This window comes from Streptopelia decaocto (assembly GCF_964273445.1).
Source record: "Streptopelia decaocto genome assembly, chromosome: 10".
Classification (NCBI taxonomy): domain Eukaryota; kingdom Metazoa; phylum Chordata; class Aves; order Columbiformes; family Columbidae; genus Streptopelia; species Streptopelia decaocto.
In genome coordinates, this window is record NC_138665.1 from 699000 (window position 1) to 713067 (window position 14068).

The window sequence follows — 14068 nt, forward strand, 5'->3', positions numbered from 1 at the left end:
GCATTAGCTCACCTGCATGCGCACGCACACTTGTGCATGCATTCACATGTGCACATCACACACGCGTGGACACATTCACCCGTGCAGTCACTCATCGCTGGTGCTTGTGCTCCCTGGCATGGGTCTGTGCTCCTTCCTGTGCACGTGTGCTCACACACATGGGGTGTAGTGACCTGTGCGTGCACGTCTGTTCATGTGTGTGCATGCACGTGCTTCCTTGTGTGCATGTGCAGTTGTGTGTGCTCGTATGCGCATGCATGCATTCCCCTGTGTGCGCACGTGTTCACCTGTGTGCGCATGTGTTCAGCTGTGTGCACCAACATGCGTGTACCTGCATTCCCCCACGCAGCTGCGTGCTCTCTCAGCGTGCTTGCAGCTGTGCACCTACATTCTCCCACATGCATGCATGCATTCACCCCGGTGTTTGCTCACATGCATTCACATACACTCACCTTGTGCACATGCTCACGTGCATGCATCCTTCCGTGTTTCCATGCCAACGTGTGCGTGCATACACACGTGCATGCGCCCACCACTGCATGCCCGCGCGCACCCACACCTGTGTGTGCTCACACCTGCACTCACACCCCCACATGTGCCTGTGCACATGCCCACCCCGCACACACATGCTCACACACAAGTGCCGGTGCCGTCCAGCTGCCAGCGCTGCCCCTGCGTGCTGCCCTGGCATGGGGAGAGCGTGCCAGGGCCTGCCCTGCGGTGCCCAGCTGGCTCGCAGAGGCCATGGGGAGCATCTGGCTAGCAAGGGGACAGTGGCTGTGCCCACCCATGCCACCCTGCAGTGCCGGGCTGAATCGGGGCACCCCGGAGCCAGCCCAGCACCAGCAGCACTGCACCATCCCCAGGCATTGCCATCCCCGCCGTGTCAGCCTCTCCTCGGTGCCACCCCGAACGTTCCAGCAGCAATGAGTGAGTGCCAGGGACAATGCTAAAACTGTCACCCAAGTGCTGTGCCCCGTCCATGTGCTGCTGGGGAGGGGTCCAGACACTGCCCCCCACCCTGGCCCAGGCCGGTAGCACTGGGTGCGGAGGATCCCCCTGCCCACAGCTGCCCCCCACGGCCCTGCAGTGCCACGAGGGCGCTCAGTGCCCAAGAGCTTGCCAGGGCTCAGCTCGCCCCTCCCATGGTGGGCACCTGCCACCCCCACTGCCCCAGGGACAAACCACACAAGACAGAACCCGGACAGATGTGCAGCTGCTGCTGCTCCTTTAGTGTGAGAGAGGCACAACGGCACGCGGCGAGGCACGGGCACCGGCACACGCTGCTGGTGCGGTGCTGAGCTGAGGGCTGCCGGCCCTCCCCACAGCAGCACATCCCCCAGCACCCAGTGGGTGCAGTCTTTGGTCCTCGTAGTGTCCTCAGGCAGGCAGAGGGGTGGCTGAGATGGGAGGGATGCGGGGGACCCCGCTGCTGCCGGGCACTGTCCCAGGGCAGGGGTAGGTAGGTGTGGGGTGTAGTGTTCAATGGGCTGGGAGGCCCCCGCGGGGAGCAGCCCCGCAGCAGGGCTGTGCGGTGCCAAGCGGGCAGGCGTGGGTGCTGCCTGCACCCTGGGGCTGTGCTGCCTGGCCGGGGCCACCCCGAAAAGGGCTCAGCCTGCCCTGCCTCCCCGAAAGGCTTCCTCCCCCGCCCCAAGCTGCTGCTTGTTGCATGAAACCCCTGTGCAAAATCAGCATCAAGGCACTTTCCTGTCCCGTGAGGACAGACAGCGGTGGGGCGAGGGGATGACACAGAGTAGAGGTCTAAGTGCTATCTGAGGCTGCTGCAGCACAGAGGAGGGGGACAGGTAACCCGTTTTGTCCTTAGCATGGTTTTTCCTCTATTAATTTCTCCTGGTGCCAGGGCGGAGGCTGGAGGCACAGGCTGGATGACACCGGGTGGTCCCTGTGCCCACAGAGCTGGTGGCAGGGGGTACCCGCAGCCCCTGGTCTACTGCTCCCAGCACCCCCTTCCCTGGCAGGGCACCATCCCAGGAGCACCCATCACTGTGTCCGCTGGGAGACAGGTGCACAGCACCCACCAGCACCCACCTCAGCCCCCATGGTGCCTCCATCTGGCGGGGAGTGGGTTAAGGACCTGCTGGCCAGGGCCATTGTTTTGGACACAATGGAGAGGAAGAGGATGCCGGAGCCGAAATTCCTCCAGCTCCCACCGGACAGATGGACAGAGCCGGACAAAGAGACAGGACAGAGGGCGAGGATGGTTTAACCCTTCCAGGCGCTGCGTGGGGACGCCCCGAGGCAGCCAGGGGGATGCTGTGGGACAGGCAGTGGTGTCCAGGACAAGGTGGAGGGACCCCTGTAGGCACACAAAGACCTCAGGGGGTGGCAGGATGCGTCCATCCGGTCCTGCTGGGCTGCAAGGTGCTGGGTAGCCACTGAGCCCATGGCACCTCTGCAGCACAAACCCCCCACTAGGGCCTGCACTGACACCCCCTCCCCTGCTTGGTACACTGGAAAAATAAATAAAAGGCAGGGGCTGGACAGACGGACAGACACAGGGAGAGCCCCTGATGGGCCAGATCCACTTTGGAAGCAAGCTGGGGCCACGGCCAGGGTCCCTGGGGAGATTGGGTGGGGGGCTAGCAGCCCTTGGGGGTCTGGCCAAGGCTCTCACGCAGGCACCGGAGCTGCTCCTGGCCCAGCTTGATCTTCTCCTCCAGCTCCCGCTGCTCAGTGATGAGGGCCGACTTCATCTTGATGAAGTGCTGGTAGTCCTGGAGGTGCTCGGCGGGCAGGTACCGCGCCACCATGGCGCCCACCGCCTCCTCCCGCCGCCCCACGTGCTCCTTCAGCTCCTTGGCGTCCTCCAGCTGCGCCACCAGCAGCTGCTGCTTCTCCCGCAGGGCCACCTGTGGGCAAGCCGGTCTGTGTCAGTGGGGGTCCCGCGCCCCAACACCCCGCGAGCGCCCCTCTGCCCACCTTGTCCTCGGCGGGGGCGTGCGGCCCCAGGCTGCCCAGCGCGGTCTCCACCCGGGCCAGGCGCCCCGAGAGCGAAAGCAGGAGGTTGACCACCTTGTCCAGGTCGCCCACAAAGAGGCGGTACTTGTCGAACTCCCCCGGGGTGCAGAGGGCTTGCAGGCGGGTGGCCACGTCCTCGCCCAGCGCCCCGTTGGCGCTGATGTCCTCCTGCAGCCCCCGCTGCGCCTCCCGCAGCACCGCCAGCTTGCGGCTCAGGCTCTCGATCAGCTGCAGCTGTTGGAGAGAAGGGGACAGGGCGACTGGGGCCACTCTCTGCTGGGACCAGGGGACCGGGACATGGGCGCAGGTGGGACGCCCTGCATTGGGCCCCACAGACCGCAAGCACCTGGTGATGCCCCTGGTGTCCACCAGCTACTGGCAATGCCCCCCGTCCCTGTGAGCATCTGGCAATGTCTCAAACCCCGTGAGCAAATGGCAATGCCCCAGTTCCCAGGAGCACCCAGTGATGCCCCCAGTCCTCGCCAGCAACCAGAGATGCCCCTGGTCCCTGTGAGCATCTGGCAATGCCCATAAGCATCCAGTGATGCCCCTGGTCCCCAAGAGCATACAGGGACACTCCCAAGCCCCCACAAGCATCCAACAATGGCCTCACAGGCATCTGACAACGTCCCATCCCCTGTTAGCAGCCAGCAATGTCCCTGGTCTCTGCAAGCACCCAGTGATGTCCCTGGTCCCCATGAGCATCCGGGAACGTCCCCAGTTCCCACGAGCACCTGGCAATGGCAGTGGGGAACCCCGAGGGCATCAACCCAGCAGTGCCCACTTTACCTTCTTCTCCACTAGCTCGTGGTCCACCTCCTCCTCCTCATCCTCTGAGCTCCGCTCCACCACCTCAGGCAGCTCCTTCACCTTGCTGAGGGGCTCAGCTTTGCCCGTTGCCGTGCCGTAATACGTCGGGTAGGAGGTGGAGCTGGCAGCGCTCCCAGGGGGTGGCGAGATGGGCTCGAAGCCCTGCCTGCAGGGACAGGGGCTCAGCGTCAGGGGCAGTGGGTGCAGCCTGTCCCTGGCATGCTGCCCGTCGCCACACCAGCCCTACCTGTCCTGCGCCAGAGCCTCCAGGTGCCAGTCCTTCTGCAAACGCTCCCGCCAGGGCTGCCGCTCCCCTGCCACCAGCAGCTCGCCCACCACCTCGGTGGCGGTGCTGCGGGGAGCCGGGGGGGCCAGGATGCCGGCCAGGGAGCTGTCCCTGCCTGCCACGTCCCACAGCAGCTCCTGCGAGTCCATGCGGCGGGGCTGGGGCCGGCCCCCCTGGCAGCTCGGCCCCTCCGATGCTCCAGGGCTGGGCTTGGGCAGCTCTGAGGTGGCAGGGCCAGGGCTACCATGCAGGAGCATGGAGCACTCACCCCCGCTGCGGGGCCCAGCCCAGCCCTGCTCCTGGTTCTGGCCGAGCCTTTGGGGCTGATCTTCCATCTCCCAGGGGTGCTTCGCCTTTGGTCGCTCCTCCCCGGCCCCTGTCGCCCTGCTGACACGCACCCAGGGAACCCACATCAGCTCCCCTGCCCACCTGTGGGGGATGGTGACACGCAGGGCCACATCCACCCCCATGGAAAGAGGTCAAGGACAGCCCCCACACCCAGAAACCCCCCCGGCCTGGCCCAGGGGGTGGATTAGGATGCTCTGACACAGGGTTCAAAGGGCCACGTATCCCCAGAAGCCACCCCAGTGCCCAGGCTGTGCCCACAGCCCTGCTCCCAGCCCCACGCCGTGGCGGCACTTGCCTGCACATCTCAGTGCTGCCAGCATCGGGCTCGGGTGTCCTGCGGAGCGATCCAGGAGGCTCAGGTCTGGGCCAGGCGCCTGGCAGGGCAGGGGGGCGAGCGGCATGTCCCCGGGTCCAGCCCCCCTGCTCCCCGGTGAGGCTCTGTGACCGCTCGCGCGTGGCCTCGGCGATGCTGCGCGTTGGCACCGGGGCGGCGGTGAAGGCAGAGCTGTGCCCAGAACCATCCGGCAGGCGCTGGGACATCCGCCGTTGCCTGTACTTCTCCCAGTTGGGGGGAGGTGGGCGAGGAGGTGGGGGACCCTTCTTTTTGGGGACATCAGGGGGGTCCAGCTTGGCACGGAGAACGTCCCTGCGGTCACGGCCCCGGGGGCTGGCGGGCTCCAGGTTGAGGTGGCTCTCAGAGAAGGCTCTGCCCCGCAGCGGGCGGTGCAGGAGGTCCGGGGGGCTCTCGGGGGAGCGGGGCAGGCGGTCGCCATCCCATGAGAGGTCATGCGTGGACGTGGCCCGGTAGCAGGGTGGCCACTCTGGCTCGGTGCTCTCAAAGCAGGGGCGGAATGGGCCGAGCCTTGGGAAGCCCGGTTGATAGCGGGAAAGCTCGCTGGGGAGAGAAGGGGGCATCCATGCCCCCCAGACAGTCACCCCCTGGCAGCTCATGTCCAGCCCTGCCTCAGTTTCCCCAGCTGGCGACACCCAGCACCACTGGCAGGGGAAGCCCCGGCTCTCCTGGTGCCCCCGTGCTGGGCACAGTTCCCCAGAGATGCCCCCAGCCCCCTGGGGATGGGTGAGGAGGGACCGACCCCCTCCCTGCCGTGAGCACCCCCTTGGTCTCCCAGGCCCTGCTCACCCCATGGGACACGGGCTCTTGCTTCGCAATGCACAGCAGGGCTGTGGCAAGGGCATTAAGGGTGGTGCTTTATACATCACCAACCAAAATCACAGTGGTCCCCACCTCCCTGGCAGAGGACCCTACCGAGCAGCATGCACATCCTGGCACCCTGGCACCCGGCGTGGGCTCACCTGATGGACTGGCTGGCTTTCCTGGTTATCGCCGGTGGTTCCCAGTCATCCAGAGGAAATTCCTGCATGGCGGAATGAGGCAGAGTGTGAAAATGGGGTCAGCATCCCACTCCCCAGCACCCCAGAGTCCATCCCTCTCCAGGCTCAGTAGGCATGCATGGGGTCTGCAGGGCTCCCTGTGGGCACAGTACCCCCCACCCCAACCCAGAGGCACGCTCCAGGGGTGCAGGATGGTGCCAGTGCTGCCCCACAGCACAGTCCCAGGGGGTCACTTACCGGGGCGAAAGGTCTCCGGGGGGGCCAGGCGTCGCTCTCCTCCCGCCCAGGACGAGGGGCTGGGCAGCAGCAGTCGGGGCAGCGTGCCCAGGGCTGAGGGTGGCAGCGGCAGGCACGGCCGTGGGGCAGCAGTGGAGGGCACAGGTCCCCCCCGCAGTAGCGGCAGGGCTCAGGGCGCAGGGGAACCCCATAGGGGTAGGAGAAACCCCGCAGGTACTCCAGCTCCCCCGGCCTCCCCAGCGGCTTGTAGCAGGGGGGCTGCTCCCGGCAGCACTCGGTGTAGTGGCCAGCAGAGCTGGGACAGCCAGGTGAGGGGGGGACATAGGGCTGGTCCACAGAGAGACGGCGGGTGTCCCGGCGCTCGGGGCCGGGGGGCTGGAAGGCACTGGGATCCCCTGCCGGGGGCTTGCTGTGCCGGGGGGGTGTCGGCCGGCTGCTCTCCTCGAAGAACCGACGGCGGTCAGCAAAGGGCAGCAGGACGGCCTCATCGCTGCCCCGTGCTGGGGAGCTGGGGGCCGCCGGCCCCTGCCCGTAGCCCTCCAGCTCGCCTGGGCTGGGCGAGCGCTGCGGCTGCAGCTTGCGCTCTGGGGACCAGCGCCAGCGGCCCCGGACCATCGGCACCGCCCGGTCGGGGGACGGGACCCCTTTGGGGACTGGCAGCGGGTCAGGGGTGGGCATGCCCCGGTCCCCCGAGCAGCCAGGGTTCCTGCTGTCATCGCTCAGCGCAGGGCTGAGGCACTTGGCTGGGGTGCGGGGTCCCTCCGCGGGCACACTGCCCTCGGGGGGCTCCTCCTCCACCGGCTCCTCACCAGGCGGCGAGGCGCCGGGACCCCGGCTCTTCTGCAGCTGGGCCTTGCGTCGCTGGATCTCGTTGCGCAGGCTGGTGGCGAAGCGGTCGCTGCGGCGGCGCATCTGAGCAGAGCGGTGGGGAGGGCCTGCAGCCCGCCGGCCCCCCGCCCGGCTCTCCTCCTCTGCTGGCCCCTCGGTGCCATGTGCTGGGCTGGCCCCCGGCCCGTCCTGCCCGCAGGCTTGCTGCAGCTCGGGGCAGCAGTGGTAGGGGGGCAGGCGGCAGCACGGCTCTGGGCAGAGCGGGGGGTCCTGGGCAGCCCCTGCAGCCCCTGGCCGGCTGCCCTCAGGGTGAAGCGGAGAGAGTGTCCAGTGGTGCCCGTTGGGGGCCGGTGAGGCTCGGCCGCTGCCAGCGCCCACCTTGAGGGAGCGGAGCTGGGAGGCCAGCAGCTGCTCAGGAGCACTGTGCCGGTGTACTGTGTGGCCCTTGAGCGGGGAGAGCAAAGGGTTGTCACCTGCCGCCATGGCATCTGGCACTCGATGCACGCTGCCATCCGGGTACAGCCGGTTGCCAGGCTCTGTGCTCTCCCCCAGGAGCGGCTCGGCCGAGCACCGGTCCGGGTGGGAGCTCAGCATGTAATACTGGTCGGCAGAGAGACGGTCCTTCATGGAGTACAGCACCGGCGTCCTCCTGCCCGCCGCCTCTGCCTCCCTGTCCTGCTGGCAGAGGAAGGTGTCGGAGATCCACCGGCCCTTGGCGTGCAGCATGTCCACCGACACCGATGCCCGGTGCCTGTCCCCTCCGCTGGCTGGGGCTGCCCGCAGGCTGTCCCTCCTGACAGGGGGCTGGGGGGGCACAGGCGCCCGCCAGGCCTCTGGGTGTTGGCTGGCAGGTGGCTCGGCCCCCGTGGTCAGGTAGCGCCCGTCGGGGGGCTTGCAGAGGCCTTGGAGGCTGGAGTCGGCAGAGGCGGCCTCCTCGGGGCGGAGGGACAGAGCGCAGTCAGAGGCGATGGAGCTGGCGGAGAAGGAGCTGTAGGCTGAGTCCCGCTTGCTGTGGTACATGCCCTGGTCAACGGGTGAGGGGTCCCCTTCATAGTAGGCCTGGCCAGGCTGGTCCAGGCTCTCCATGCTCCCGATGGAGCTGCTCCGGTCAGTGCTGCAGTGCCGGGACAGCGGGTTCCACTGCAGGGACAGCTCGCTGCTGCCCGGCCCCACGCCGGTGTTAGGGGTGCCCGCCGCCCCCCGCCCAGCTCCCCGCCAGCCCCTCCGATGGGCACGAGATCACGGGAAGCCAACACCTCCCCCCACACACATCCCCCCCAGGACAGAGGGGCACAGGCTGGCACAGCCCCAACTTGCCCTTCACCCCCAGGCTTGGGGGCAGCACCAAGGCTGCCCCGGCACGGTCAGGGAGAGCAGGCACAGGACACAGGGTGTGCACCGCTCTGGCCACTTGGGATGTGTCTGCTCTGGCGGGGGGACGCTGGGACTCAGCTCCTGGCCGGCTCGGCGGAGCCACCGCCCCTTCCTGCCGGCAGTGCCGAGTAAACAGGCAGGGGAAAGGGCAGCGCGGGACAGGACGTGTGGGGATGCCCAGGAGCGGTGTGGGACAGCCAAGTGAGCTCCCGCCCCGCGCCCCCTCCACCCCAACTCAAGCGGGCGCCTCGTCCGCCCCCTCCTCTCGTGCGGTCCCGTGGGTGCCCCCAGGGTGGGTCGGGGGTCTCACCTGACATCACACCCTGAGGGCCAGGAGAGGCTGAAGGCGTCAGCAGGGCAGTGCATGGCAGGGGCGTCGGGGCGGCTTTCGGCAAGCTTGGCCACGTGCCAGGAATGGGGCCGGAGAACGGGCACGCTCCTCCTGCCAAGAGCAACAGCGGGAGAGGACAAGAATGGGGAGGAAGCCGGGCCGAGGAACCGGGGCTGAAGTCACTTCCTACGAGGCTTCCTGTCCCCCTCAGGCCAGCGCCCGCCCGAGGGGGACGGCAGCGAGGAGGGTCCAGCCCTGCCAGCACCCGGTGCCGGGCAGGGGGATCTCACAGCTCTCCGTGGCTGCTGGGGCTGCCCTGCCTGCAGCGTCCCTGCTGCCGGTTCAAGAAGGCACCAAGGACGTGGCCCTAGTGCAGCCCACAGGCAACGACCCAGCAGGCCAAGGGTCTTTGCCAGGACTGGAGCGGCTCGGCAAGCATGTCAAGGGACCCTGAGGCCACATCTGTGTCCCCACCACAAGCCTGACCTTTCCCCCTTGTTTCTCTGTCCCTCAGCATTTGCAGCAAGCACCAGCCACATCACATCCTCCGGAAGGGGTCTTGTGTCAGGCCCCGTCCCACCCCCTGTGCCAGACAGTCATGGGGGTCTCCAGTCCTACCGGTGCATGCAGGCAGCGATGTCCCGTGCCACCACACAGACGTGTAGGCAGATACCACCTCCTGTACCCCCCAAGTGCCCAGTGCTGCCCCAGCATCCACCAGGTCAGCAGGGAGGGTGGCAGGGATGAGCTGTGAGGTCAGCACAGGGACCCCTCCCCACCCAGAGCCCCCAAACTCACCATGGATGATGCTCGGCCCCAGCACCCTGTGGCACCCCCTGCCCCGTGGGCAGTGCCCACGCTGCCCCAGCCCCTGGGTGCTGCCGGAGCTGGAGCCGCGTCAGGATGCAGCCAGGGAGTGGATGGGGGTCAGGGAGGAGGGGGATGACTGCAGCACCCGGCCCTGCCTCTCCTTCCTTTCCCAGGCAGGCAGCAGGCAGGCAGGCAGGAAGGGAGAGGAGCGGCCACGCTACAAGATACCGCCCAGCAAAAGGAGGTGTTGAGCCCGCCACACTGCCCCGGCTCTGCTGGCAGCACGCTGGGCTGGGGAACCCCCACCCACCACGGGGAGCTGGGCAGCCGTGGCGGCGCTGACCCCTGCCCTGTCCGAGCACCGGGCAGCTCCAGGCTGGAGACGGGCACCGCCAGGCTCCCACCAGCGCTCCCACCAGGCGATGTCCCCCCAGCCTTGGCACCACCACCCCCCTACCCGCAGCGCTGCCAACCTGCGGACGATCATCTTCAGGGTGCGGTAGGAGCCCTTGATGAGGATCAGGGCCTCCTGGCGGGACCCATACAGCGGTGTCCCGCTGATGTTCACCAGCTCATCGCCCGGCTGCAGCCGGCGGGACAGCGCAGCTTTGCCCCCGTCCTCCACCTGGGTGACAGAGCGGGGTGTCAGGGAGACAGCAGCCCCCCAGAACACCCCGGGGGGTGTGCCACTGCCTTTGGGTGCCAGAAAGACACTTCAGAAAGGGGTGTCTGCGCCCCAGGAACCGTAGAGGGATCTGCGGCGCCAGGCTCCCTCCTTGCCCCAGTCACATGAATTTCTGAGCAAGGAAAGGGCATAAGGGAGGGGGAGAAGAAAAATGTCCCATCCCAGCAGATTCCCCCGCAGGCATGGGCAGCACAAGGGCCCTTTGTCCGGCACGGATGCCAGCCCCCGGCTGCTGCTCCCAGCCCCACGTTGGCCCTGCCCAGGCACCCGTGATTATTCCGATGCCCGAAGGACGTCATCACATCGTGTAGGCCCAGGAGACCCAACAGCTGGGGAACTGCGGAGCTGTGCCTGGCCCTGGCACACACCTACCCCACCCTGGCACCTATAGCTGAAATGAGCCTGGTGCCCCATAGCACCACAGCTTGGAAGGCATGGGGCCACAGCGCTGCTGACACAGAGGGGCCCCAGCCCACCCCCACTGCCCCAGCAGGCAGGTGCAGTGCAGGCAGAGCGCCCGGTGCTGGTGCTCATTCCTGCCCATCCTGCCGCTCCTAACGGTCAGGGATCACCATGCCGTGCCCCTCACACTGCAGTGTTGGCAAATGAGCCTCGCTGCTGGGTTGCATGCTGGCAGCAGTACAGGACATGCAGACACATGGCGCAGGACATAGGGTGCCTTCTGCCGCCATACCTGGCACAGATGTGGACCCCGACCTGGCTGGATGCTACAGCCACCCACAGGGTGCCGGGCAGAGCTGGCCTGGCACCGTGCTGGGGCTCCTGTGCCCAACCTGCCCACAGGCTCCTTGCCCTGCCCTGCCGCTCCTAGCCCGGCAGAGAAACGAGCTCTGCCCGCAGCACCCGCAGCAATGACTCCACGGCCCAGCCTGGGTGGCAGCCAGGCCCCAGTGCCAGGGGGCACCCACAGCTCCCCAGCAGGCCGGCCACCACACATGTGCCCCCAGGCACCTCTTCCCAGCCCTGGTGCTGGGCAGGGCTCAGGGGGCATCCCCCTGCCTGTGGGTGACGTGACACCCGCGGAGCCAGGTAGGGGCAGCCAGGACTCCTGCCCCGCCCGGCACTGCCCCATGGCTCTGTCGGGCACAGCCGTGCCCAGAGCATCACAGCCCTCCCATTTTTTAGGGACCTGAGCATTGCAATGCCATGTTCAGGCTGGGGAAAGCATGATGCGCCTGCCTGTGCGGGCAGGGGGCCCTGGCAGGGGGCTCCAGCTGGCTGCAAGGGCTCCTAGTCCCACCATGCACTCGCTGGAGCACCTGGGTTTAACCCCTGCCACGCTGCTGCCCACCCCAGGCAGCTCCAGCAGAGCAGGCAGCCAGAGCAGGCAGTGCCTTCACCCCAGTCCTCTGCCCGGCCAGATGCCCACTCCATCCTGCCCCGTGTCCACGGCGCTGAGTCAGCGGTAACAGGTCATCCTCCCCTGAGCTGCGCTGCTCTCTGGGCCACTGCGTGTGCCGGGACGGACGTGGCTCAGCCCTGGCATCACTCACAAAAAGCTAAATGTGGCATAAACAGTCCCTTGTTCTGCCTTCACCACCAGTGAACTCAGTGCTGTCAGCCAAACCCTGCCGCTTGTCGTCCTGCCAGGCTGGGCCGGCGCTGGTCATTTCCCTGACGTTCACTCTGGGCCCTAATGGTGGGCACCAGCTGGATCACTGGAATATCCGTCAGCCCCAGGAGAGACTTGTCTCAGGAGTCACAGCCACGGCAGTGCCCGCCCTGTGCCCACCCCGCCCACGCTGACCTCCCTCCTTGCCCCTGATGTGCCCAGGGGCCCAGCACCAGAGGGCACTGAGCAGCAGCCCCACGGAGGGCCCGAAGCCCAGGCCAGTCCTGCCGTGGGACTCTGCACAGGAAGGGATCCCACCCGGAGTGGCTCAGAGATCAAACTGTCTCACGGAGCACCGGGACCCCCTTCCCCTTTCCGGCGCAGGACGCGGGGCCCCCCGCGCCGCAGGCGGGACTGCCCTCCCCGCACGGGCCGGCACGCACACACCTCGGCAGAGCCGCCCCGGGGGACCCTCCCCTGAATGCACAGAGCGCTGGAACAAGCCCCCTTTGTCTGCACAGCACACGCGGCAGCGGCGGCCCGGCCGGGGGAGCGCGGAGGCCGGCCCGCCCTGGCCCGCAAGGACCGCCCCCCCGCCATCAGCAGCGGTGGGGAACATCCTCTGGCCCCCCCATCCCCTCCTCCAAAAGTCGGCGGACCCAGCGGGACCCACCGCTCCGAGGCCCGGCAGCGCCCCGCCGCCCCGGCTCCCAGCAGGGCCCCGGCTCCCGCCCGCCGGCGGTGCCACCCCGGGCGCAGGGCAGGGACCGGAGCCACTTTTCCAGCTCCCCCAGCCAGACCACGCTGCCCGCGTCCCGGCGCAGGGCGTGGAGGGCCCCGGGGCGCAGCCAGCCCGGCTCGGGGCAGGGAGGCAGCCCCGGGGCCGCGACAGAGCCCGACCCGCCAGCAGCCTGGCCCCGACAGGACGGTGGCACTGAGCGGGCAGGCAGCCAAGCCGTCCGGTGACAGAGGCTCGGCCGGGCTCCGGGGGCTCGGGGTGCGGGTGCACCCCCGGCTGCTGCCCGGCTCCCAGCGGGATTCCCGGGAGGGCGATGCCCCGGCGGGGCCACGGGAATCGGTGACCCCTGCGTGGCGGGACGTCGCGGCCGTGGGTCCGGACCCTCGCTCTCTCCGCTCCCGGCTGCCGAAGGGACCTGGCTCGACACCACAGGCACCAGCCCCCTGGCTCGGGGACGGCCCTGCCCAGGAGTTTCGGGGGTGCCGGGACACGGCAGACTCTGGTCACCCCCAGTGGCACCCAGCGTCCCCGCAGACGCAGGTCCCCGGGTTACCCGTGGGCGCGGCACCATGGGTGGGCAGACGAAGTGGGGGCGGCCCCCCCCGGTTGCGCCCCGCGGGACGGGACCGACAGGGACGTGGGGGCCGCCCCCGCCGCCAGCCCAACGGATGTGCCAGAGGAATTTCTTCCTGCCGCCGGGCCTGGGCTGCCCCTCCGCCCCCACAGCCCCGCTCCCACTCTCCCCCGCGGCTCGGGGTGGCGGATCGCGGGGGAACGCGAGTGCGAGCGCCTGCCACGGGCCCGCCCCACCGAGATCCGCGACCCCACGGCCGGGGCTCCCCGCGCCCCCAGCGCCGTCGCGCACCGCGCGTCCCCCCCGTCCCGCGTCCCCCACCTTCCGCGCCCCGCCGTGCGTTGGAGGCCCCTCGCGGGATGATGCCGCGGAGCCCCCGCGGGACCGCGTCCGGCGACGCCTACCTTGGAGACGATGAGGGGCTCGCCGTGCTCCAGCCCGCCGCGCAGCGTGAAGCCCCAGGGCGCGCCCCCCTGCAGCTGCACATGCACGTACTGGGGGGCGCCGGGCCGGCCTTCGGCCCGCTCCATGGCCGCTACCGCCCCATCCCGGCCCGGCCCGGCCCGGCCCCGCACCGCGGAGGAAATGACACCCCCGCCCGCCCGGGCAGAGCGGCGGGGAGCCGAGCGGCGGGGCGGGGCCGGTCCGGCACCGGGGCTGCTTCGCCGCCGCCAATGAGGAGCGGGGGGACGGCGGCGGTCGGCTCGGCTCGGCTCGGCACGGCACGGCACAGCACAGCTCGGCTGGGCTGGCTAGGCATGGCACGACTCAGCTCAACACGGCATGGCATAGCTTGGCTCAGCTCGGCATGGCACAGCTTGGCTCAGCCCAGCACAGCATGGCATAGCACAACACAGCGCAGTTTGCCATGGCTCGGTTTGGCTCAGCTAGGCACAACACGGCTCAGCACAGCACAGCACAACATGCAATGGCTCACCATAACATGGCACAGCTTGGCTCAGCCCAGTTCAGCACAGCCATGGCACAGCTCAGCTCTGAACAACTCAGCTCAGCATGGCGTGGCACAGCTCAGCATAGCTCATGGCATGGCTCAGTTTATGGCATGGCTCAGCAGGCCATAGCATAGCACCATGCTACTCAGCTCAACTAAGCTTGGCTTGGCAGAGCTCGGCCCAGCCAA

At 68.4% G+C, this 14068-nt stretch overlaps 1 protein-coding gene across 8 annotated transcripts; it reads right to left on the minus strand.

Moving 5' to 3' along the window:
- Positions 1 to 1209: 1209 nt before the first annotated feature.
- Positions 1210 to 13494, minus strand: SHROOM4 (shroom family member 4). Of its 8 annotated transcripts, none has more exons than XM_082062088.1 (10): positions 13332 to 13494; positions 9830 to 9981; positions 8526 to 8657; positions 6014 to 7955; positions 5738 to 5799; positions 4719 to 5318; positions 4037 to 4459; positions 3769 to 3955; positions 2941 to 3213; positions 1210 to 2870 (listed from the first exon to the last, which is right to left on the minus strand). In XM_082062088.1, exons 1-10 carry the CDS (start codon positions 13455 to 13457, stop codon positions 2601 to 2603), a joined length of 4167 nt encoding a protein of 1388 aa, XP_081918214.1. In that variant the 5' UTR covers positions 13458 to 13494; the 3' UTR covers positions 1210 to 2600. The 8 variants fall into 8 exon arrangements, with proteins under 8 accessions (XP_081918214.1, XP_081918213.1, XP_081918210.1 ...); XM_082062087.1 differs by having other exon boundaries at positions 4037 to 4462; XM_082062084.1 differs by having other exon boundaries at positions 4037 to 4462; positions 6014 to 7997.
- Positions 13495 to 14068: the final 574 nt, after the last annotated feature.

Coding starts and splice junctions, on each gene's coding strand:
- SHROOM4 (XM_082062083.1), bottom strand. CDS start 13,457: ATGGAGCGGGCCGAAGGCCGGCCCGGCGCCCCCCAGTACGTGCATGTG. Junction 8,001..8,525: donor CCCTCAGGGTGTGATGTCAG/GTGAGACCCCCG, acceptor GGGGCCGGGCAG/CAGCGAGCTGTCCCTGCAGT. Junction 2,871..2,940: donor ACGCCCCCGCCGAGGACAAG/GTGGGCAGAGGG, acceptor GCTTGCCCACAG/GTGGCCCTGCGGGAGAAGCA.